The sequence below is a fragment of the Anoplopoma fimbria genome, unplaced genomic scaffold (genome assembly GCF_027596085.1).
Source record: "Anoplopoma fimbria isolate UVic2021 breed Golden Eagle Sablefish unplaced genomic scaffold, Afim_UVic_2022 Un_contig_7898_pilon_pilon, whole genome shotgun sequence".
NCBI classification, from domain to species: Eukaryota; Metazoa; Chordata; class Actinopteri; order Perciformes; family Anoplopomatidae; genus Anoplopoma; species Anoplopoma fimbria.
The window spans coordinates 5,451-32,151 of record NW_026552546.1 but is presented as its reverse complement, the minus strand read 5'-3'; the positions used below and the strand labels follow the sequence as shown (position 1 = coordinate 32,151).

The window sequence follows — 26,701 nt, the reverse complement described above, 5'->3', positions numbered from 1 at the left end:
CCAGTCTTGAAGTTACAGTAGGTGCTGTGGAAAAGGGACGTTTTCACATATATATTGACCTAAATCTATTAAAAGGCAAATACAAAATGGTACAGAACATATTAGAATAACCCAAATACAATGGCTTATCGGGGTGTGACCAAAAATACAATGATACAATTGTTGCCAACTGTTGTTGACTTTCAACTCGATGGGATGAGTCATAAGAGTTGGAGGATAAAGATATCAAACAATAGAGGGAATTGTTTCTCTCTCATGGACGTTGTTCATTTGTTTTTATTATTGCTGTCACTATAAAAGCTGTCTTTTTGGACAATGGGTACTATCATTAATGTCCAGAAATTAACGCATTTGTAAAGTAATTTTGAAAGTAATTATGTACTGCATATTTACTCAGGTACTAAGTATTTATATTTGATGGTACTTTAAACTTCTACTACATTCTAGCGTGACACTTTTTGACTTCACTGCATGTATTTTAAAGCTTTACTTACAAGATACTTTGCGACGAAACAGCACTGTTAACTGCTTTTTTCCAACAGCTTAACAGTTTGCATGTTTTTTTTTTTGTGTTTTTTTTCAGAAATCGATTCTTCCTGGGAATGTGTCTGAAAAGAGGGAGAGAAGAGGCCGAATGGGCAAAAACAAACTAATAATAGTGTCATATGTATATATATTTACGTGTCTGTATATATATTTATGTTGTTTTATTGCTAATGTTCTCACTGCTTGGAAATATAAAACCCATCAGTCTTTGGAATTTTTATTTATTTATTTCATCACAGCAAACTCATATTACATCAAATATATTTTTATTCAGAAAATACACTTTTGCGTGTACAATGGACAAAATAAACACTTTTCATGAACTAGTATTGACTTTAATCATTAAGTGAATTTTGGTCTCAAAATAAAAAGTTCATCAAAACTGAAAACATCTTTTCCATTAGATGTAACAATTCCAAACTAATTATTCAGAAGATCATTATAATAAGTCAACATTTTCAAGAGATAAACAGTCATTAAAGTTAATTTAATATATTGGATTTAGTAAAAATATAAGTTACTCAATATTATAAACATATTCATCACATAAAGCTTAAAGTGTAAAAATTGGGAAATGTAAAAAAATAAGAAAAGAACAGAATAAATATACATTAAGATAAGATAAGATAAGATAAGATAAGATAAGATAATCCTTTATTAGTCCCGCAGGTGGAGGAAATTTGCAAATATTAGAGTAAATATGCTTCTCAGCATTATCTCAATAAGGAGAACACATATTTCACATCTTTTAGAGATAAAGATGTTTTTAATCATTGTCTGCTCAGTGGAGCATTAATAGTGTTGCTATGGTTACCTGCTACTACGTTTGTCTGATTGTCATTTCCTGAACAAAGCTGTGACCACAGACTGTAAATAAGAACTGGTTTACATCAGCTCTCTGTTCTTTTACATCAGGGCTGAAGACATTTCTGTTCACAACCATTTTATTAATAAACATGTATTCTTATGTTGCACAGGAGCTATGCAGGAGGACAGAAAATACATTATTAAATGTCACTATTCTTTAATTGTTTTCTTTGTTTTTTATGTAAATCACTTTGCATTGCCTTGTTGATGTCAGCTAATTGCTAATTTGTCCGTCACTTAGTCACTTTAATGTGCTCCTTATTGAACTTAAATAGATTGTATGATTATAGTCGTGTTGTTAGTTCAGATTGTTGGATACATTACTACTATTGTACTGACTCTCATATCGCTAAATCATAATTTCCTCTATTTTCGTTCATACTTTAATGTTGATGTTAATCCACAGATATACACATGTGTCATACACACTGAGGTGGACTGACTGAAGTCCACATCAGGATCTTTTAGTGTAAACACTTAAAGTCTTAACAACACAGCCTCGTTTGGGATGCTGTTTGTTTGGTTTTGCCGAGGAGAAATCTTGTTTACAATGCAGAGATGAAGTGTAAACAAAACCAGTACAGCTGCTGTCAGTCCCAGTACACAGTAGAGGACGATCCTTCCCCGACTCTCTGGTTGTGTTCGATTGTCTGTCGGTGAAGGATCCGTTCCCTGACCTAATGCGCTATGTTTGTCATGTTTGGGCCGATCCCTCTCTGCTGCAAAGAGACCAAATAAATCTGTTTTATTCATGTGAAGAAAAAACATTTCACTGAGAAGAAAACTAAATGGCAACAACAGATGAAGTTGTGACTATATTTCCCAGATTCTGCAAGAAGAAAGTGCTTTTTTCAAGTTGTTATTTATCTACAGAAATCTGCTGAATTGAACGTGTTGAAAAAGTTCTTCTGAATCCACCTACCAGTGACATTGAGGTGACATTGTCTAGAGTTCGCCCCATCTCTTGTGAGCACGTCACACAGGTACAGACCCGAGTCAGCAGTCCTGAGTCTGGACACATGAAGTCTGAGTCGTCCTTCTCTGAGGACGTCTTTGTCCCACTGGACTCGTCCTGCAAACTGTTCATCCTGAGACTCTGGAGCCTCCACACCATCATGTATGTGAAACAGGACTGAGTGTCTGACATCAGTGAACAGTTGACAGAGGGTAGAAAAGTAATTAGAGGAGCGTTGAGTGTTGGTGGTGAACGTCCATTCCAGTGTGATGTTGTGGTTCTCCTCTGCCTGATAGGAGCTCTGTGTCACATTCACTACAAATGATCCTGTTGAGGAGACACAGAGGGAGAGTGAGGAGCAGACAAACTGACGGCTTTAACATGTGAGCCTTTAAACTCCATCTCTAGATGTTTCTGTGGAGTGTTTAGAGATGATTCAGAGCTTTACAAATAAAGTAAAAATAAGTTAACTAACCAGAGGAAGAGGAGGTCAGGATGAAGAGCAGCAGGATCCAGAAGATCATCTTCTGCTTGAGTCAGAAACACATCACATCAAAACTCAGATGTTAGATGAAGACATCAAACATTTACGATAAAATGAGAAAAATCACTTTATGTCACCAGATGGCACCAGAGGTTAAACTCTCCACCATGAACAGAACATGAGGATCTAGTAGGTGTGGTTTTCACTGAGCTGCAGTCTCCTTTATTTTACCTTGTGCGTCTTCAGTCTCTAAAGATCTGCATCTCAAGACGACACTGTCCTCTGGTCTTAAATCAGAAGTCCTCTCAGCAAGAGTCAACCTGGAAATAAAGAAGTAGATGTAAACATGAGAGAAAGCTCAGGAACTGACACCGAGCTTCATTAATAAAGTCATACCTCATAATGCTACTCATAGAACCACTACCATTACTTATCTATGTTGACGATTAAAAAATCAGCAAGATGGACCAACAAGAAAATAAATCACTATTTTATAATATCTTTATATTTCATATTTTATTTTGAGTGCCTTTCTTTGAAGAATAAAACTGATGCAAACACAAGACACCGCTTAACGATATAAAATAAACATTTCCTCAAGGAATGAGAATGCAACTATAAATTAAGATTTAACCACCAGACTCTCTGACAGAAAGGAATGTAAAGAGGCTGTAAGCCAGGTGGTGATTCCTTCCGAACCTGAAAGGTTTACAAATCGACATGGAAATGTCCTTGAGCAACATGTAAGTGTGACACATTCCCCACCTGTCACTGGGGAATGTAACTGTCAGCCAGTCATAAGAACTCTCGTCAGGTTGTTGGAGCACCAGTTAAACTCTCCACCATAAACAGTGGACATCAACAGGAACTAGTAGATCTGGTTTTCACTGAGCAAGAAAGAGGAAGCTACACACAAACCTCCCTCATGATCAAATTCCATTAACTCCGCCTTTCTCCACCAGACATGGTGCCTACTAGACACACTCTAGGTTCAAACAACCTTTTTCTTCTGTGGTGTCATCAATTCAGAAATAAGTAACATGAACCTTAAATGAAATATAAATGTATAATATCCTAATATATTTCACAGATTCTGGCATTATATTCTCTATAATATTTGTATTGCATGAGACAAACACAGAGTATTACTTTATCATATCATCAGTCAGGTTTGCACTGTTAACATAGACTTTGTGACTCTACTAACTCCACTGATGCTCCTCTTCTCCTCTAAGAACCAGTAAAGGTTATTTTAACTCTTACTTTTCTAAATATATTTATTATGAGTGTTACTTTATTAAAGAATAAAACTGATAAAACGTGTTTTTGTGTTGCAAACATGAGACATCGGTTATTGATACAAATATAAACTCTGAGAGAAGAAACGAGATAAATACATGAACAAATACAGTAAATTAAGATAAATATATTAATACGTCACCTTGAATGTCTTCAGTCAAAGGATTAAACAGAGAGACGAGGAAGTGTTTCACCTTTCAGTCACTTCTTCATACTCGAGTGTGTGTTTATGAAAATCACCTGTGGCGATGACGTATTATTGAGGAGGAGCTTAAGGGAGGAGTCAGTGTTGACTTTTACCACGTGACCTTGTGTTGTGATTTGCATGTAGCCAGTAAAACTAGAGGAAACTAAACAGATCATCAGACTTCTGGTCTATGATGTCAGAGGTCTCTTCTCCTCCTGTTTCAGCAGCACGCCTCCTTTCTTCATCTGTGTTGCAGCAACAAGGAGAATATTAACAAAGAAAGAGAAACTGTGAACACCTCGACCTTAAATCCACCATTTTGAGCAGCATGTCTTCACTTAAGCAAAAGCTGGAAGCTGCAGTTCTTGTTGCTCACTTTATAGAAACTCAGACTTTATCTCTCAGAGAAAAGTCATGAGGCAACGTTTGTTATGAACAAGTTTTATTTCAGCTTTAGATGTTATAAATTATTTCCTGTTGTTTTGTGGAATTATTCTTTATATGATAATTCTTCCCTCGACTAACATTTAAAATGATACATTGGGTAAATAGTCTCCCTCTAATCCTCTACAGGTCTGTTTCTAACGCGTATCAACCATAAACAGCAGCTGTAAATGAGTTTGTATTTAATAAATGTTTGTGTCTTTCATACTGACATTCAAAGGCACTTCAAAGGATATCTCTCCTCTGCCGCCATTGGGCCTCTGCTCTCCCACTTTTACCACTTTAGACTCCTTGATTTTTCCAACCATCACAAGCTTCTTTGCCTTCTCTATGTGTTCATCACTGTTACATCCTATTAAGAGATTTACATCTCACAAGATTTCTGCATATTTCATTTCTCCGACTTGTGCTCTTATTATTTGTGTCAGTTTTAATGGGTCCATGTTCTTTACTCCTCCCTCTCCTTCACATCGTATCCCAACATTTAGTAGTTTCACCCTCTGATCTCCACCCTCCTCTTCCTCTTCTTCACTCTCAGATTCACCCAAACTTGTTTCATCTTTCTTCCTTCTCTTACGATATGCCGACTTCTTCCCTCCTTCTTTCCACTCACCCTCCTTCCCAAAGTCAAAGTCCTAGAATATAAATATTGTGGATAATTGCCGGCGTCACTCTAATAGTCAAAACGCCTTGCTTACGTTCTTTACGTTCCTTACGTTCCTTACGTACGAGTCTGTGCGTCAACCGGCTCAGGAGCAGCGTCGGGACTCGGCTGCCCTCTAGCGGCGACAGGCTGCAACTGCTGCTGGAACTACTTTCGGTTTCGTTGCTTGTTAGTTATTTATTTATTAAATAATTAGTTTCCTTTTCTATTAATATTAATTGAAACACACCTGCCTATAAACTATTTGTAGGCAAGACAATTTATTTTTATTCATTTTATTATTTATTGTTTATTCATTTAATTGGCTTAATTAGACTGCCACTATATGGGTCTAAGGGTGATTTGATAATAGGGTGTCAAAATAAAAAATTGATGGGTGATACAATGGTATGTTTTGCTGTGTACAGAAATAACTGTTAGATGACTGCTGGAATGTGAATATGCCTATTATTTTAATAGGTACATGCACTAATACTTTCTATTTTGCTTGTTTATTTTATCAGTTTATATTGTTTGAGGAAAGCAAAATCAATATTCTTACTAGAAATTCTAATGGGAATTATTGTTGTAATTGAAGCTAAAAAAAAAAGGGCAGGCAGGAAGAAATTTTCAGATCCCTTACTTAAATAAAAGTATGCCTATCAATACCACACTAATAAACAAGTTACAAGTAAAAGTTGCATTGAATATGTAAAAATGTAATTTTTTTATATATTTTTTTTCATGTATTTATCTCGTTTCTTCACTCAGAGTTTATATTTGTATCAATAACTGATGTCTCATGTTTGCAACATGAAAACACGTTTTATCAGTTTTATTTCTGAATTGATAACAAGACAGATGAAAAAGGGAAGTACTTCACAACTTGAACTGTGGTAAACTCTGGCTGACGTCTTTGGTGTGTTGTGGGTTGGACCAATCAGGAACCAGCCTCACTGGTCTTCCCCCCCACACACTTCCTACACACGGTGCTTTTAAGACGCTCCAGCTGTTTTTATTCTCAGACTATTTAGTTTCTTCCTCTAACGCGTCAGAATGATGTGGAGAACCAAAGGAGGTTACATGGTGAGAAGACTTCAGTGTTTTACACGAGTGAAGAAGAACAAGGTAAGTTATGAAAGTCCTTCATGTTGGTGTCATCATCATATGAATTGTGTCCATGTTTATGATGAGAGGGTTGGTGTATTAGACAAGATGTTTACAGGTAATAACGTGGTCGCTTCGTTCAGTAAGGAGACAATTCAACAAAAACGATGCGGTTCATTGAAGACCAATCAGACTGATGAATAAAAAACATCTGTATCATTTAGTAAAGTGTCATCTTAAACAATAACATGAGGTTGTGTGTGCTCACTGTTTGGTGTTTGTTATGAATGTTGGTACAAAGATGTTCATAACGTGCCTGATAGAGACAATAATAAGCCTTCAGTGTAGGAGGAAATAAAGATTTACAGAGTTGAAGTTAAGTTAGCAGGTTGTTCTCACGTGCATAAATGTTTCTTCTTAAAACACGACATGGTGTTAAATGATGAAACTCGATCTGCGCATGTGAGCACAACCAGAGGACACGCCCCCATACTCTGCCTCTGATTGACTTGCTGCTGAAACCAGAGCAGGTTGTAGTGTTTTAGAGACACTTGTTGACTGTTTCCTGTATAGTGATGAACCTCTGGTTCTATCTAGAAACACCAGACTGCAGTTTATACTTATTTATTGATTTATTTATTTAAATGAAATGTCTTCAGGAGAATTATGATTTATGATTTGTGATTTGTGATGGAGTATTGTGATGGAGCATTGTGATGGAGCATTGTGATGGAGCATTGAAGACAGAATGTAGATTTTTCCCTCCAACATCTTGATGTGATGTGTTTCTGACTCAAGCAGAAGATGATCTTCTGGATCCTGCTGCTCTTCACCCTGACCTCCTCTTTCTCTGGTTAGTTAACTTATTTTTACTTCATTTGTAAACGCTCTGAATCATCTCTAAACACTCCACAGAAACATCTAGAGATGGAGTTTAAAGGCTCACATGTTAAAGCCGTCAGTTTGTCTGCTCCTCACTCTCCCTCTGTGTCTCCTCAACAGGATCATTTGTAGTGAATGTGACACAGAGCTCCTATCAGGCAGAGGAGAACCACAACATCACACTGGAATGGACGTTCACCACCAACACTCAACTCTTCTCAAATTACTTTTCTACCCTCTGTCAACTGTTCACTGATGTCAAACACTCAGTCCTGTTTCACATACATGAAGGTGTGGAGGTTCCAGAGTCTCAGGATGAACAGTTTGCAGGACGAGTCCAGTGGGACAAAGACGTCCTCAGAGAAGGACGACTCAGACTTCATGTGTCCAGACTCAGGACTGCTGACTCGGGTCTGTACGTGTGTGACGTGTTCACAAGAGATGGGGCGAACTCTAGACAATGTCACCTCAGTGTCACTGGTAGGTGGATTCAGCAGATTTCTGTAGATAAATAAAAACTTGAAAAAAGCATTTTTTCTTCCAGTATCTGGGAAATATAGTTACAACTTCATCTGTTGTTGCTATTTAGTTTTCTTCTCAGTGAAATGTTTTTTCTTCACATGAATGAAACAGATTTCTTTGGTCTCTTTGCAGCAGAGAGGGATCGGCCTGAAACTGAGACACCAAACGCAACAAATCCTTCACAACCAGAGAGTCGGCCACAACCAGAGAGTCAGGGGATGGATCGTCCTCTACTGTGTACTGGGACTGACAGCAGCTGGACTGGTTTTGTTAACACTTGCTCTCTACATTGTAAACATGATTTCTACTCGGCAAAAACCAAAAACCAAACAAACAGCATCCAAAACGAGGCTGTGTTGTTAAGCCTTTCAGTGTTCGCACATTAAGAACCTGATGTGGACTTCAGTCAGTCCACCTCAGTGTGTATGACACATGTGTATAATCTGTGGATTAACATCAACATTAAAGTATGAATGAAAATAGAGGAAATTATGATTTAGCAATATGAGAGTCAGTACAATAGTAGTAATGTATCCAACAATCTGAACTAACAACACAACTATAATCATACAATCTATTCAATCACAGAGTTCAATAAGGAGCACATTAAAGTGACTAAGTGATGGAAAAATGAACAATTAGCTGACATCAACAAGGCAATGCAAAGTGATTTACATAAAAAACAAAGAAAACAATTAAAGAATAGTGACATTTAATAATGTATTTTCTGTCCTCCTGCATAGCTCCTGTGCAACATAAGAATACATGTTTATTAATAAAATGGTTGTGAACAGAAATGTCTTCAGCCCTGATGTAAAAGAACAGAGAGCTGATGTAAACCAGTTCTTATTTACAGTCTGTGGTCACAGCTTTGTTCAGGAAATGACAATCAGACAAACGCAGTAGCAGGTAACCATAGCAACAGTATTAATGCTCCACTGAGCAGACAATGATTAAAAACATCTTTACCTCTAAAAGATGTGAAATATGTGTTCACGTTATTGAGATAATGCTGAGAAGCATATTTACTTTATGTATATTTATTCTGTTCTTTTCTTATTTCTTTACATTTACCTTTTGCACTTTAAGCTTTATGTGAGGAATGTTTTTATAATATTGAGGAACCAGTAGTTGCTGAAATATTTGTACTTATTTTTTACTGAATTGTATGTATTTAAATGAGCTTTGCTGACTGATATATCATGAAAATATTGACTTATTATATTGATCTTCTGAATAATTTGTGGAACTGTTACATCTAATGGAAAAGCTGTTTTCAGTTATGATAAACTTTTTTTTTTTGCTTATGTCCAAATTTCACTTAATGGTTAAACTTAATACAAGTTTATAAAGAGTTTATTTTGCACATTTTGTTCATCTTCAAGTTGTAAGCAGATGCAAAAATACAATTTAAAATGTATTTTCTGAATAAAAATATATTTGATGTAATATGAGTTTGCTGTGATGAAATTAATAACATTTTTGTATTAAATTTCCAAAGACAGATGGGTTTTATATTCCCAAGCAGTGAGAACATTAGCAATAAAACAATATAAATATATACACACACACGTAAGCATATATACATATGACACTATTACTAGTTTGTTTTTGCCCATTCTGCCTCTTCTCTCCCTCTTTTCAGACACATTCCAGGCTCCTTCATCTCTATTCAGCCTTCTTGTCATCCTCCACCTGTCCACCAGGTGTCCTCAGACCCTCCTCTTCCTGATCACCTGACTTTCACCTCCACCTGCTCACCTGTGTCCTATTTTACAATCACCCATTTAAGTACATGTATCAGAGCCTTTCCCCCAGTTTGTCTGTGTTGCATTGAGTCCATGAACCAGGACCAGGACCAGGACCAGGACCAGGACCAGGACCTTAAAACATTAAAAATCGATTGAATGAAATAAAATAAATAGTGATTAAAAAAATAAGAGAAAATAATTATTTTAATAAAAGATTAAAATGGGATATCCAAGATAGTTCTTTAATTTCCTTGAAAAATAATAAATAAAAATAATAAGTAGCCAAGTCACTTGCACCTTGCCCCTTGCCAAGTACTACAAATACTACTCCACCTTGCCAAGTTGCCCAAGGCAGCACATTTTCAGCAAAGTGGGGAAAAAGTCTTAAGAAACTGTAATCAAACAGACATTGAACATGATTTCAGTTTAATACGTGAAAGTGTTGAAATAAAACATTTCAACACTAGTTCTGGTTTTTCCGCTCAGGTGGCTCCTGGTTTGATTGTTGAGCAGGTTGATGAAGAATCGATTTCTGAGAAAAAAAAACACATGCAAACTGTTAAGCTGTTAAACAAGTAGGGACAGTGCTGTTGAAGGTGTGGATGGATAGTTTTCACTGAAAGTATATATAACGTTACTTTATCCTTTATTAATGAATCATTTATTTGATTACTTGATTACATTTCGTCGCAAAGTATCTTGTAAGTAAAGCTTTAAAATACATGCAGTGAAGTCAAAAAGTGTCACGCTAGAATGTAGTAGAAGTTTAAAGTACCATCAAATATAAATACTTAGTACCTGAGTAAATATGCAGTACATAATTACTTTCAAAATTACTTTACAAATGCGTTAATTTCTGGACATTAATGATAGTACCCATTGTCCAAAAAGACAGCTTTTATAGTGACAGCAATAATAAAAACAAATGAACAACGTCCATGAGAGAGAAACAATTCCCTCTATTGTTTTATATCTTTATCCTCCAACTCTTATGACTCATCCCATCGAGCATTTGTCCGTTGAAAAGACGTTTAGTTTCTTTTTTCACCGACTGTGACCAATTCTGAACGTCTTTTCAACGTCGGCCATAGTCGAGTATAATATTAGTTTGTTAAAGTAAGTTAAGCCCATGTTTGTGTTTGTTAAAATGTCAAAATGTTGCATGTGCTTTGGTGTAGTTGAAGTTTACACAATAGTTTAATTAATTATTTTGTGTACAAAAGTGTAGAAAAGTTAGGACTTTATGTTGGACATTTAAGCCACAAATTAAATGAACCCGTTCATGTTCCCCGACCATATCAATGGACATAAGACTTCTAGTGAGTCTACATCTATGATCACTGTCCTCTGAGTTCACCCAAATGCACAAACATATTTGATTGGATGTCTGAGTGCTACATGATCTAAAGTGCACGCCTTCTTTTTCCAGGAAGCATGGCTGACGGTTTGACAAAGAGGGTGAGTAGGACACATTTTAATCTATTAATCATAGTGTTAAAGTAAAACAATTATTCAACTAATTACTAAAACACTACCTGAATGAAAACACACAAGCTGATGCTTTTTTTTTATGTTAAGATTTTTAAAAATGCTTTAAATTCCTTAAATACTGTAAAACACATCTAAAAACAGGATTATGAAGTTATACATTGTTCAAGGGCTTAACAAATATTTTGTATGGCATTTAATGATTTAAGACTTATAACGTTACCTGTGATCAGATATCTGTGATCATTTTAAACAGTGTTTTATATTGATGTTGACTGTTTTAAACCGTATGTTGGTGATCCGGAATGTAAATAAATTATCTTGCTTTTAAATTCATATCGTTGTGTTTGATGTTGGGCAACATTCACTACCTCACTGCAGGACCTGAAATTATATTTAATATCATAAAGTGTCTCCCGCTTTACCCAAAAGGCAGTGGAGTTGTTGGTATTAGTTTGTGGCCACAGCCTTGTGCTTGGTTACATACAGACACTGTGTGGCTCAGTGGAGAGCAGGGTCGTCCTCCAATCAGAGGATGGCAGTTGGCAAAAGCCGAAATCTGAGCAACTGCCAAGCACAGAAGTTGGCAGAAGACCAGCAACTTCAGAACTTGCAATCTGCAAGCCAGAACTTGCTGGAACAGCATGCCAGACAGACTCAGTATACAAAGCTTACAGTCCTCCACACCTTCCATGTCTTGACTGAGAAGAATTGTGACTTTTCTCTTCTGAACAGACTGAAGACATACAAGGTAATGCATCATGAATGAATCAGTGTTGATGTTGCTGTTACCTTCATATCAAAGAGGATTGGTGCTGTCACTTAGTTGTGTTATGTTAACATGTTAACGGATGATAGTGATACAATTAGATCTCAGGCACATCTCCAGCAATGCTCATTAAATAAATAAGAATAAAGTTATGGAAACCCAGGACCAAAAATAGAGGAAAATGTTGTGTGTGTGTGTTCTCTTCATTGATTAGACTATTCTTTTTTTTTAGATTAATTCCATGAAACAACAGATAATAATTTATATAATCTAAAGCTGAAGTAAAACTTGTTCATAACAAAGGTTGCCTCGTGGCTTCTCTCTGAGAGATAAAGTCTGAGTTTCTATAAAGTGAGCAACAAGAACTGCAGCTTCCAGATTTGATTATTTTTTGCAAAAGAAGTGAAACAAAGAAATGATGGATCTACGGTCGAGGTGTTCACAGTTTCTCTTCCTTTGAAAACATTCTCCTTGTTGCTGCACCACAGATGAAAATGGATGCGTGCAGCTGAAGCAGAGACCCTTTGTTACCATAAACCAGGAAGAGGAAAACAAGCGGATAAAAGAAGAAGAAGAAGAATTCAGTCACTCAAACTGGAGAACTGCAGCTCTTCACACCACTGAAGACGAACAAGGTAATGTGTGAACATCTCATGATGTGTTTACTGTCCTCCCGTTGGATTCAAGGACATAACGCACAAACTGAACACACTGTGATCTGTGGAGCCTCAAACACTGGCTCTAGTTAGGGACAGATGTTTTGGAGTGACAGGTGTTAGTGTGAATGTTTTTTAGGACTGTGAGCTGTAACGTGCACTGTTCTGGTCAATAGTTAATTAAGACTGTGATGAAATAGTTTGATATTTTAAAAAACAGAAATACTCAATAAAAGAACTTGAAGTGTAGAAATAGATAAGATAAACCTTCATTAGTGCTTAGAGGAGAAAGGTGCAGCGGTAGTGGAAGGAGGAAAAGCGGTCAAGTGAGCCGTCATCTGAAATGTAATGCTTGTCTATTCCTGGTGTTACGGTGCGGCTCAAAAACAAGAAGACCTATATTTAAGCAATAACTTGTCACATCTCCAGCGATGCTCATTAAATAACTAAGAATAAAGTTATGGAAACCCAGGACCAAAAATAGAGCAAATAGTATATATATAAATATATATATATCAGTAATGAAAACCTATATCCTATATGATGTTTACTGTTCATGGTGGAGAGTTTAACCTCTGGTGTCATCTGGTGACATAAAGTGATTCTTCTAATTTTACCGTAAATGTTTGATCTCTTCATCTAACATCTGAGTTTTGATGTGATGTGTTTCTGACTCAAGCAGAAGATGATCTTCTGGATCCTGCTGCTCTTCATCCTGACCTCCTCTTTCTCTGGTTAGTTAACTTATTTTTACTTTATTTGTAAAGCTCTGAATCATCTCTAAACACTCCACAGAAACATCTAGAGATGGAGTTTAAAGGCTCACATGTTAAAGCCGTCAGTTTGTCTGCTCCTCACTCTCCCTCTGTGTCTCCTCAACAGGATCATTTGTAGTGAATGTGACACAGAGCTCCTATCAGGCAGAGGAGAACCACAACATCACACTGGAATGGACGTTCACCACCAACACTCAACTCTCTCCAAATTACTTTCATACCCTCTGTCATCTGGTCACTGATGTCAGACAGTCAGTCCTGTTTCAGCTACATGAAGGTGTGGAGGTTCCAGAGTCTCAGGATGAACAGTTTGCAGGACGAGTCCAGTGGGACAAAGACGTCCTCAGAGAAGGACGACTCAGACTTCATGTGTCCAGACTCAGGACTGCTGACTCGGGTCTGTACCAGTGTGACGTGTTCACAAGAGATGGGGCGAACTCTGTGAAATGTCACCTCAATGTCACTGGTAGGTGGATTCAGAAGAACTTTTTCAACACGTTCAATTCAGCAGATTTATTTTGATAAATAGAACCTGATTATCTGGGAAATATAGTTACAACTTCATCTGTTGTTGCTATTGAGTTTGCTTTTCAGTGAAATATTTTTTCTTCACATGAATAAAACGGATTTCTTTGGTCTCTTTGCAGCAGAGAGGGATCGGCCTGAACCTGAGACACCAAACGCAACAAATCTGACAAGAGATCCTTCACAACCAGAGAGTCGAGCACAACCAGAGAGTCGGGGAAGGATCGGCCTCTACTGTGGACTGGGACTGACAGCAGCTGTACTGGTTTCCACTTGCTTTCTGCATTGTAAACAAGATTTCTACACAATCCAAAACAAGGCTGTTATTAAGCCTTTAAGTATTTGCACTAAAATAGTCTGATGTGGACTCGAGTCTACCATAATGTATTTACCCTCTTAGCACATAAAAACAACACTGTCATTAGATCAATTATATATTTTATTTTATTTGTATTCTTTATTTTTCACTCTTTTAGAGAAAATAGGTAAATATGCTTCTCAGCATTATTTCAATAAAGTGAACACAGATTTCAGGTCTATGTAGATAGATCTTATCATGGTCACTTCATGAAGGATAGAAAAGGAATTATGTTTATTTATTCATCTGCTCAGTGAAGCATTAATACTGTTGCTATGGTTACCTGCCACAACGTTTGTCTGATTTTCTCAAAAAAGCTGTAACCACAGACTGTAAATAAGAACTGTATTCATTGTTAATGTATGTTGTCTGTTAACATGGGATTGTAAATGTTTGCAAACTAAACTGAAGAATGTATTCCTCAGTTTGTTGAGAATGTTTCTTTTCTTAAGCTAAATAAAGTATTTTAAAGCCTCTTGGATCAGCATGAAAATGCATCGTCTCTCTGAAACTCCTGAAAACAGGGCTGCTTTTATTCTGTGCTCATGAAAAGTCAACATTTTAGCAACATAAATATTATTGCCACAATAATATGAATCCCCAAAACATCCATTTTAATAGGCAGACACTGACAATGACTATTTTACAGCACAATGATTACATTTAATACATTCTGAGTATACTTACATACTTTTACTGTAAATAACATATTCAATGCAGGACTTTGACTTGTAACTTGTTTATTAGTGTGGTATTGATAGACATACTTTTATTTAAGTAAGGGATCTGAAAATTTCTTCCTGCCTGCCCTTTTGTTTTAGCTTCAATTACAACAATAATTTCCATTAGAATTTCTAGTAAGAATATTGATTTTGCTTTCCTCAAACAATATAAACTGATAAAAAAACAAGCAAAAAAGAAAGTATTAGTGCATGTACATGTGTTTGTAGGCAGGTGTGTTTCAATTTATATTAATAGAAAAGGAAAATAATTATTTAATAAATAAATAACTAACAACCAACGAAACCGAAAGTAGTTCCAGCAGCAGTTGCAGCCTGTCGCCGCTAGAGGGCAGCCGAGTCCCTCCTGTTCTTTGGAGGAGTGGTGTCCTACAAACACCACTCCTCCAAAGAACAGGAGGAGGAACACAAGCGGATATGAAATGCAGACTGACAAGCCTCCACAGTCCAGAGAGAAACAGGAAGAAGATGAACGTGGAACATTTTCCTCTGAGGTGAAGTGACCCGATAGACAGAATGAAAGAAGTCAAATAAACACCTTCAAATTATACTTTGATCTCAAATGTATTGATTTATACAGCACCCTTTAAACAAACATACAGACCAAGTGCTTCACATGAAGAAAACAAACATAAACAACAATTAATACAATGTTGGAAGACTAATAATTACAATAATAAAACATAAAACATAAAAAAAGATAGAATAGAATAAAATACATAATGTTAAAAAATGTAAAAAATGCCTTTTTTTTACAATAAAATTGAATTTCAAATATATGCCTTTAATTTCCTTAGAAAATAATGAATAAAAATAAAATAAATGTAGTCATTTGCAGCTGCTGTTTATGGTTGATCTTTGGTATTCATGGTTGACTTTAGAAACCAGAGTTTATAAGAATGAACTCGACATCAGCATCGACTCTCTGTATTTAAACATTACCTTTATCAGGCTGCTCTAATAGGTCTCTTAGATCTTTACAGTTGATCCAGAATGCTGCAGCACGTGTTCTAACAAAAACTAAGAAAAGAGATCATATTACTCCAGTATTAGCTTCTCTGCACTGGCTCCCTGTTAAATCAAGAATAGAATTTAAAATTATTTTACTTACCTACAAAGCTCTAACTGGCCAGGCACCGTCTTATCTTAAGGAACTTATAGTTCCATATTACCCAACTAGAGAGCTGCGCTCAATCAATGCAGGGTTACTTGTGGTTCCTAGAGTATATAAAAGTAGGATGGGAGCCAGAGCCTTCAGTTATCAGGCTCCTCTTCTGTGGAACCAGGTTCCAGTTTCAGTCCGGGGGCAGACACACTCACCACTTTTAAGAGCAGGCTTAAGACCTTCCTTTTTGATAGCGCTTATAGTTAGAGCTGGTTCAGGTTCGCCTTGGTCCAGCCCCTAGATATGCTGCTATATGCCTAGACAGCCGGGGACTACCTAGGATACACTGAGCTCCTCTCTCCTCTTCTCTCACTCCCTCTTTATGTATTAATCTCCTATTTATGCACATTACTGATTTTGCTTCTTCCCCGAAGTCCTTGTGCTTTCTCGCCTCGCAGGTTCCCAGTAATCGGGTTATATTTGGACTGTCATCGTGCCACCTGCTGAGGCCCTGCTGACACCCACTACTACTACCACTATCATTATTACTTATTATTATTCCCTGTACTATTACGTTTATTGACCTGCTTCTACCCTGGAGTCTTTGTGCTTTCTCGCTTCGCAGGCTTCTATAAATCGTGGCTGTACCTGGACCGTGGTGGTGCATCCTTCTACGGCCCTGCTGACACCGACTGCTACCACCATTATTATTACTAGTCACATTACTATTACTATTACCTGTACCATTAAGCATTTTAGCTTTACTTCCACCCTGAAGCCCTTTTGCTTTCTCGCTCTGCAGGTTTCCATGAATCGTTGTGGTACCTGGACCGTAGTCGTGCCTCCTGCTGTGAGCCGACTGACACCCACTGCTACTTCGATTATTATTATTAATCACATTACTATCCCTATTTCATAATTGTAATTCTACTATAATAATTGCTGCTGTTATTATAAGTAGTCTTATTATATGAATCATTTATGTCTTATACATTGAATGTGTTGTAACTCTGTTATGCTGCTCATTCTGTACACATGACATCTATTGCATTCTGTCCATCCTGGGAGAAGGATCCCTCCTCTGTCGCTCTCCAATAGGTTTCTTCCTTTTTTCTCCCTGTTAAAGGGGTTTTTAGGGGAGTTTTTCCTGTGCCGATGTGAGGGAAGGACAGAGGATGTCGCATGTGTACAGATTGTAAAGCCCTCTGAGGCAAATTTGTGATTCTGGGCTAAACAAAATAAACTGAATTGAATTGAATTGAATTGAAGGCCTCGTGTCATGGAAGTGTTTCAAACATTCGGATGGAATCCTGTTTAAAAAAAGGAGCATCACTCAATCTTCATGCTGAACAATATAACCCACAGCAAAAATAATCATCAACAGAAATATTCATGGTCTGCCAACAGTGGAAAAAACTATGGAAGCGGACAAATATGAAAATAAAAATGCAGCTATTCATACAAACATCTGATCAAATACAATCACATCAATCAGATGAGTCTGAGTTTCGATAAAGTGAGCAACAAGAACTGCAGCTTCCAGCTTTTGGTTATTTTTAGCAAAACAAGTGAAGACATGCTGCACAAATGATGAGGGAGTCCTTCTGTTGGTCACAGGTTGAGTTAACAACAACAAACAGTAGATACGATCGATGCATTCAAAGTTTCTCTTTCGTGTCGTAACTCGTAAATATTCTCCTTTTTTCTGAGAAGAGTTCAGACACACAAACTGGAGAACTGCAGCTCTTCACACCACTGAAGACGAACAAGGTAATGTGTGAATATCTCATGATGTGTTTACTGTCCTCCCGTTGGATTCAAGGACATAACGCACAAACTGAACACACTGTGATCTGTGGAGCCTCAAACACTGGCTCTAGTTAGGGACAGATGTTTTTTCAGACGTACTTTTTTGCATGCAAAACCAAAAACCCCAAACCGCAAACAGACCACGTGCTCCTCCTCCTCCATCTAAAGTGAAAGGACAGACATGGTTCAAAAAACGCACAAACATAACTGAATAAGTCTCTGAAACATGAACACTCTCGTCTCTCTGTTTAATCCTTTGACTGAAGACATTCAAGGTGAGGTATTCATATATTCATCTTCACATAGTGTATTTGTTCATGTATTTATCTCGTTTCTTCTCTCAGAGTTTATATTTGTATCAATAACTGATGTCTCATGTTTGCAACACGAAAACATGTTTTATCAGTTTTATTCTTTAAAAAAGTAACACTCATAATAACATATATTTAGAAAAGTAACAGTTAAAATAACCTTTACTGGTTCTTAGAGGAGAAAGGAGCATCAGTGGAGTTAGTAGAGTCACAAAGTCTATGTTAACAGTGCAAACCTGACTGATGATATGATAAAGTAATACTCTGTGTTTGTCTCATGCAATACAAATATTATAGAGAATATAATGCCAGAATCTGTGAAATATGTCAGGATATTATAAATTTAAATTTCAGTTAAGGTTCATGTTACTTATTTCTGAATTGATGACACCAAGATGAAACATGTTGTGGACCCAGAGTAGGTGTAGTAGGCAACAAAGAAGCAAAGCTAAAATTAATAACCTCATTCTCACCAGCTGTATGGGGTGTGTAACTTCACTTCTGTCATCAGTTTAGATGCTGCTCAGTTAAAACCACAACTACTAGACCCTGATCTGAATTTAACCTCTGCTGCCATCTGGTGACATAAAGTGATTTTTTTTCATTTTACCGTAAATGTTTGATGTCTTCATCTAACTTCTGAGTTTTGATGTGATGTGTTTCTGACTCAAGCAGAAGATGATCTTCTGGATCCTGCTGCTCTTCATCCTGACCTCCTCTTCCTCTGGTTAGTTAACTTATTTTTACTTTATTTGTAAAGCTCTGAATCATCTCTAAACACTCCACAGAAACATCTAGAGATGGAGTTTAAAGGCTCACATGTTAAAGCCGTCAGTTTGTCTGCTCCTCACTCTCCCTCTGTGTCTCCTCAACAGGATCATTTGTAGTGAATGTGACACAGAGCTCCTATCAGGCAGAGGAGAACCACAACATCACACTGGAATGGACGTTCACCACCAACACTCAACGCTCCTCAAAAGTATTTCATACCCTCTGTCAACTGATAACTGATGTCAGAGCCTCAGTCCTGTTTCACATACATGATGGTGTGGAGGTTCCAGAGTCTCAGGATGAACAGTTTGCAGGACGAGTCCAGTGGGACAAAGACGTCCTCAGAGAAGGACGACTCAGACTTCATGTGTCCAGACTCAGGACTGCTGACTCGGGTCTGTACCTGTGTGACGTGCTCACAAGAGATGGGAAGAACTCTAGACAATGTCACCTCAATGTCACTGGTAGGTGGATTCAGAAGAACTTTTTCAACACGTTCAATTCAGCAGATTTATTCAGAAAAATAATAACCTGAGAAAAAAAAGTACTTTCTTTTTGCAGAATCTGGGAAATGTAGATACAACTTCATCTGTTGTTGTTATTTCGTTTTCTTCTTAATTAAATGTTTTTTCTTCACATGAATGAAACAGATGTATTTGGTCTCTTTGCAGCAGAGAGGGATCGGCCTGAACCTGAGACACAAAGCGCAACAAATCTGACAAGAGATCCTTCACAACCAGAGAGTCGAGCACAACCAGAGAGTCGGGGATGGATCGTCCTCTACTGTGTACTGGGACTGACAGCAGCTGTACTGGTTTTGTAATAATTAAAACGGTTGTCTGTCATGTCAGCCCTGCGATAGTCTGACGACCTGCCTTTGTTTAAAAACAAAAAGAAAAAACTTGATGATTGCAAATATGTTTTTATAACATATCTGTGAATATGTACTTTTATACTTCATGTTTTATCAGTGTGTTTCCATCAATGGGTCACAGATCTATATTGAAAGCAGTTTCTTTAATGGCCACTAGATTCACACTGGAAATAAATATGTGATTAAAAAAAAAAGTCCCAAACAAACAAGAGTGACACGTGTCATATCACATATCATTGTTTACATTTTTAGTTTATTCATTTTATACTATGAACCTTTTTTGTATTGATAAATGTTTAAGGTTTGTATGCCTTGGAGTTTAATAAGTAAATATATTTTTCTAATGCTTGTCTTTTGAATAAAAAATACATAAATCCTTTGTCTTATTTTATTTGTTTCTCAGAACATTTTTTTTTTTTGGTTTTAGTAAAACACAAAATCACATAAGTAAGGTCCATAAAAAAGCAATAAAAAAACTGTGCTGAGATCAGTAGAACAAGCAGGTGTTCATGTGACGAGGTTACCTGAATAATACAGCAAATTAAAACACAACAAAAAATCTGAGATTTCAGAATTTGACATTTTTACTGAAAAATTGGTGTATTCTTTGCATTTTCTAATCAACTATTTACTAAAACACCACCTGAATAAAAACACACAAGCTGTTGCATTTTTCTTCTTTCATTTTTATTGTGTAAGAATTAAAACAATTCCTTAAATACTGTAAAACACATCTAAAAACAGATTATGAAGTTATACATTCTTCAAGGACTTTGAATATTTTTTTTGCATGGCATTTAATGATTTAGAACTCATAACGTTATTTGATATATTTTGAATACTAGAATTATGACCATAGAAATATAAAAAGCTAACATTAGGTTATTTTAAATAACTGCATTTAAAAAGTACATTCATAGGTAGATAGGTGTTTATTTCCTTTTAAAATATATACTAAGCTTTTGTTTGGTTCCAGCTTGGTTTGTCTCTGTGCTGTTACTAATATATATTATATATATACATATATATATATATATATATATATATATATATATATATATATATATATATATATATATATATACACACACAGTGGGTAGGAAAGTATTCAGACCCTTTAAATGTTTCACTCTTTGTTTCATTGCAGCCATTTGCTAAAATCGAAAAAGTTCATTTTTTTTTCGCATTAATGTACACTCAGCAACCCATCTTGACAGAAAAAAACAGAAATGTAGAAATTTTTGCAAATTTATTAAAAAAGAAAAAACTGAAATATCACATGGTCATAAGTATTCAGACCCTTTGCTGTGACACTCATATTTAACTCACATGCTGTCCATTTCTTCTGATCCTCCTTGAGATGGTTCTACTCCTTCATTGGAGTCCAGCTGTGTTTAATTAAACTGATTGGACTTGATTAGGAAAGGCACACACCTGTCTATATAAGACCTTACAGCATCACAGTGCATGTCAGAACAAATGAGAATCATGAGGTCGAAGGAACTGCCTAAGGAGCTCAGAGACAGAATTGTGGCAAGGCACAGATCTGGCCAAGGTTACAAAAGAATTTCTGCAGCACTCAAGGTTCCTAAGAGCACAGTGGCCTCCATAATCCTTAAATGGAAGAAGTATGGGATGACCAGAACCTTCCTAGACCTGGCCGTCCAGCCAAACTGAGCAATGAACTTTTCGATTTTAGCAAATGGCTGCAATGAAACAAAGAGTGAAAAATCTAAAGGGGTCTGAATACTTTCCCGTACCCACTGTACATTAACCCAAATCAGCATATATGACAATACAAATAACCTTTCTCACAATTGAGAGCACATCTTTCATATATGTTAACAACACTGACACTTTCTATCACATTGTTATCTTCTAAACAAACAAAGCATCATAAGCTTTCTGACATTGCATCATGTACATTTTCACATACATGGTTAATCCCCAAACATAAACTTTGCAAACTTAATCAACTTAAACTTTGTTGCAGGTTTTGTCATCACATCTGCTGCCATCTGGTCTGTTGGGCAATAGTCCAAACTTATTTTCCCATCATTCACAGTTGACCTTATGAAATGGTACTTTATGTCAACATGCTGACATCTCTGTCTTCTTACAGGACTCTTTACTAACGCTATTGTACCCTGGTTATCCTCATAAACCTGAGGTGGTGTGTAGGACGTCCTTCAATGCCCTCTAGTGGTTGAACTAGGTACATACACTCTTGTGTGGTAGCAGCTAAGATAAGATAAGATAAGATAAGATAATCCTTTATTAGTCCCGCAGCGAGGAAATTTGCAGGCTTACAGCAGCATAGAGTAAAGTGCACACAAGAGACATAGTAAAGAAAGACAAGATAAAAATAAAAATGAAAATAAAAAATAAAAATAAAATAAAAAAACAAGTATTATAAATAAGCAATAAAAACAGTAGAAAAACACAATAACTGAAATATAATATTTACAGACAGAAAAAAAACTATATTAACTATTATTGCACAGTGTTTTTATTGTCATGTGTCATGTGGTCTGCTGGGAGCAGAGCTGGTTGTGCAGCCTGACAGCAGCAGGAAGGAAGGACCTGCGGTACCTCTCCTTCACACACCGGGGTGAAGCAGCCGGTGGCTGAAGGAGCTGCACAGAGCTGCCAGGGCGTCCTGCATGGGTGAGAGGTGTTGTCCATCAGGGATGATAGCTTGGCCATCATCCTCCTGTCTCCCACCACCTCCACCGTATCCAGTGGACACCCCAGCACACTGCTGGCCTTCCTGACAAGCTTGTTCAGTCTCTTCTTGTCTGCTGCTGAGATGCTGCTGCTCCAGCAGACCACTCCATAAAAGATGGCTGATGCCACCACGGAGTTGAAAAAGTCCTCAGGAGTGCTCCCTGCACTCCAAAGGACCTCAGTCTCCTCAGCAGATAGAGTCTGCTCTGACCCTTTTTATACAGTGCATTTGAACGCCATGTACTCTGCCTCACAAGTGGACAGTGCAACAGTGGACTGCTTTTTGGTCTTCCATGAACTCAAAGGACCCTTCTCATTTAGGCTTACACAGTAACATGTTGTACTTCGTCTGTCAGTTACATCAGCCGCCCAATCTGCATCACTGTATGCATGTAGCTCCAGTTTCTCATTGTCACATTTTCTGTAACACAACTCTTTGTTCTAGGTTTACAATCTTGCATGTCAAACCTTTCAAGTATTTTCTCCACGTATCTCTTCTGTGACATTTTCACACGTGTCTTTCATCTTGAATTTTGCTGTGAGCACCTCCTTCACATCCTTCAGTGCATTTCCATCACTGGCAGCAATGATCAGGGCATCAACCCATATTATCATGATCACTTTCTCATCTTCTGTTTCCCTTGTGAACACAATGATCTGCTGGATTTGGCACAAAATTGTTTTCACTCAGATACTCGTGCAGCGTCTTATTCCAATTTCTGCCTGACTGTTTTAGTCCATATAGTGACTTGTCTAGTTTATACACCAACTGTTTGTTTGTGCTAGATTTCACCTCATAACCTTCTGGTTGAATCATGTAAATCTGGCTGAGAATGTGTCTGAAAAGAGGGAGAGAAGAGGCAGAATGGGCAAAAACAAACTAATAATAGTGTCATATGTATATATACTTATGTGTGTGTATATATATTTATATTGTTTTATTGCTAATATTCTCACTGCTTGGAAATATAAAACCCATCTGTCTTTGGAAATTTGATACAAAAGGTTATTAATTTCATCAACGCAAACTCATATTACATCAAATATATTTTATTCAGAAAATACACCTTTGTACAAAATAAACTCTTAATATAAACTTGTATTAAGTCTAATCATGAGGTGAATGTTGGTCTAATTAATCAAAATAAAAAGTTTATCATAACTGAAAACAGCTTTTCCATTCAATTTCACAAATTATTTCAGAAGATCAATATAATAAGTCAACATTTTCAAGATATAAACAGTCATTAAAGTTAATTTAATATATTTGATTTAGTAAAAAATAAGTACAAATATTACAGAAACTGCTGGTTCCTCAATATTATAAAAACATTCATCACATTCAGCTTAAAGTGCAAAAGGTAAATGTAAAGAAACAAGAAAAGAACAGAATAAATATACATAAAAGTAAATATGCTTCTCAACATTATCTCAATAACGTGAACACATATTTCACATCTTTTAGAGGTAAAGATGTTTTTAATCATTATCTGCTCAGTGGAGCATTCATACTGTTGCTATGGTTACCTGCTACTAGTTTGTCTGATTGTCATTTCCTGAACAAAGCTGTGACCACAGACTGTAAATAAGAACTGGTTTACATCAGCTCTCTGTTCTTTTACATCAGGGCTGAAGACATTTCTGTTCACAACCATTTTATTAATAAACATGTATTCTTATGTTGCACAGGAGCTATGCAGGAGGACAGAAAATACATTATTAAATGTCACTATTCTTTAATTGTTTTCTTTGTTTTTTATGTAAATCACTTTGCATTGCCTTGTTGATGTCAGCTAATTGTTCATTTTTCCGTCACTTAGTCACTTTAATGTGCTCCTTATTGAACTCTGTGATTATTAAATAGATTGTATGATTATAGTCGTGTTGTTAGTTCAGATTGTTGGATACATTACTACTATTGTACTGACTCTCATATCACTAAATCATAATTTCCTCTATTTGCGTTCATACTTTAATGTTGATGTTAATCCACAGATATACACATGTGTCATACACACTGAGGTGGACTGACTGAAGTCCACATCAGGATCTTAATGTGCAAACACTTAAAGGCTTAATAACTCAGCCTCGTTTTGGATGCTGTTTGTTTGGTTCTGCCGAGTAGAAATATTTTTTACAATGCAGAAAGCAAGTGTTAACAAAACCAGTCCAGCTGCTGTCAGTCCCAGTACACAGTAGAGGACGATCCTTCCCCGACTCTCTGGTTGTGCTCGACTTTCTATTGGTGAACGATCCGTTGTTGTGCTTGGTGTCTCAGGTTTGGGCCGATCCCTCTCTGCTGCAAAGAGACCAAATACATCAGTTTTATTCATGTGAAGAAAAAACATTAAATTAAGAAGAAAACGAAATAGCACAAACAAATTTCCCAGATTCTGCAAAAAGAAAGTACTTTTTTTCTCAGGTTCTCATTAATCAGAATAAATCTGCTGAATTGAACGTGTTGAAAAAGTTCTTCTGAATCCACCTACCAGTGACATTGAGGTGACATTTCTCAGAGTTCCACCCATCTCTTGTGAACACGTCACACAGGTACAGACCCGAGTCAGCAGTCCTGAGTCTGGACACATGAAGTCTGAGTCGTCCTTCTCTGAGGACGTCTTTGTCCCACTGGACTCGTCCTGCAAACTGTTCATCCTGAGACTCTGGAACCTCCACACCTTCATGTATGTGAAACAGGACTGAGGCTCTGACATCAGTTATCAGTTGACAGAGGGTATGAAATTTATTTGTGGTGCGTTGAGTGTTGGTGGTGAACGTCCATTCCAGTGTGATGTTGTGGTTCTCCTCTGCCTGATAGGAGCTCTGTGTCACATTCACTACAAATGATCCTGTTGAGGAGACACAGAGGGAGAGTGAGGAGCAGACAAACTGACGGCTTTAACATGTGAGCCTTTAAACTCCATCTCTAGATGTTTCTGTGGAGTGTTTAGAGATGATTCAGAGCTTTACAAATAAAGTAAAAATAAGTTAACTAACCAGAGGAAGAGGAGGTCAGGATGAAGAGCAGCAGGATCCAGAAGATCATCTTCTGCTTGAGTCAGAAACACATCACATCAAAACTCAGAAGTTAGATGAAGACATCAAACATTTACGGTGAAATGAAAAAAATCACTTTATGTCACCAGATGGCACCAGAGGTTAAACTCTCCACATGACATGATGGAACTCGTCATTGTGTTTTCACTGAGGGCAGTGTCCTTTTCTTGTTCTCTCTGCTGAGACACCAAGCGGTTCAGGATCCAAGTGGTGTCATACATTCAGAAATGAGTAACATGAACCAACAAAACTGAAATTTAAATTCTATAATATCCTGACATATTTCACAGATTCTGGCATTATATTCTCTATAATATTTGTATTGCATGAGACAAACACAGAGTATTACTTTATCATATCATCAGTCAGGTTTGCACTGTTAACATAGACTTTGTGACTCTACTAACTCCACTGATGCTCCTTTCTCCTCTAAGAACCAGTAAAGCTTATTTTAACTGTTACTTTTCTAAATATATGTTATTATGAGTGTTACTTTATTAAAGAATAAAACTGATAAAACGTGTTTTCGTGTTGCAAACATGAGACATCGGTTATTGATACAAATATAAACTCTGAGTGAAGAAACGAGATAAATACATGAACAAATACAGTAAATTAAGATAAATATATTAATACGTCACCTTGAATGTCTTCAGTCAAAGGATTAAACAGAGAGACGAGAGAGTGTTTCACCTTTCAGTGGCTTCTCCAGTTATGTTCGTGCGTTTTTTATACACATGTCTTTTCTTTAACTTTAGATGGAGGAGGAGCTCACGGTCTGTTGGCGGTTTGGGGTTTTGTTTTTGCATGAAAAAAAGTACGGCTGAAAACTAACTAGAGCCAGTGTTTGAGGCTCCACAGATCACAGTGTGTTCAGTTTGTGCGTTATGTCCTTGAATCCAACGGGAGGACAGTAAACACATCATGAGATATTCACACATTACCTTGTTCGTCTTCAGTGGTGTGAAGAGCTGCAGTTCTCCAGTTTGAGTGTCTGATTTCCTCCACGTTAGACGGAGACTCAGGTGAATAAACCCCGCACACCAGT

At 36.9% G+C, this 26,701-nt stretch overlaps 2 protein-coding genes across 6 annotated transcripts; one reads left to right on the top strand and one right to left on the bottom strand.

Moving 5' to 3' along the window:
* Nucleotides 1–1,240: 1,240 nt before the first annotated feature.
* Nucleotides 1,241–26,701, bottom strand: LOC129115992 (uncharacterized). 5 transcript variants are annotated; one of them, XM_054627129.1, is made up of 5 exons: nucleotides 26,598–26,701; nucleotides 3,084–3,172; nucleotides 2,844–2,895; nucleotides 2,336–2,695; nucleotides 1,241–2,132 (listed from the first exon to the last, which is right to left on the bottom strand). In XM_054627129.1, exons 3-5 carry the CDS (start codon nucleotides 2,890–2,892, stop codon nucleotides 1,891–1,893), a joined length of 651 nt encoding a protein of 216 aa, XP_054483104.1. In that variant the 5' UTR covers nucleotides 2,893–2,895; nucleotides 3,084–3,172; nucleotides 26,598–26,701; the 3' UTR covers nucleotides 1,241–1,890. The 5 variants fall into 5 exon arrangements, with proteins under 5 accessions (XP_054483104.1, XP_054483105.1, XP_054483103.1 ...); XM_054627130.1 differs by lacking the exon at nucleotides 26,598–26,701 and adding an exon at nucleotides 4,294–4,352 and having other exon boundaries at nucleotides 2,844–2,898; XM_054627128.1 differs by lacking the exon at nucleotides 26,598–26,701 and adding an exon at nucleotides 4,294–4,352.
* Nucleotides 15,422–20,167, top strand: LOC129115989 (uncharacterized). The gene is made up of 5 exons (XM_054627125.1): nucleotides 15,422–15,493; nucleotides 17,818–17,874; nucleotides 18,897–18,951; nucleotides 19,100–19,459; nucleotides 19,667–20,167. The coding sequence occupies exons 1-5, from the start codon at nucleotides 15,422–15,424 to the stop codon at nucleotides 19,816–19,818; spliced, it is 696 nt and encodes a 231-aa protein (XP_054483100.1). The 3' UTR covers nucleotides 19,819–20,167.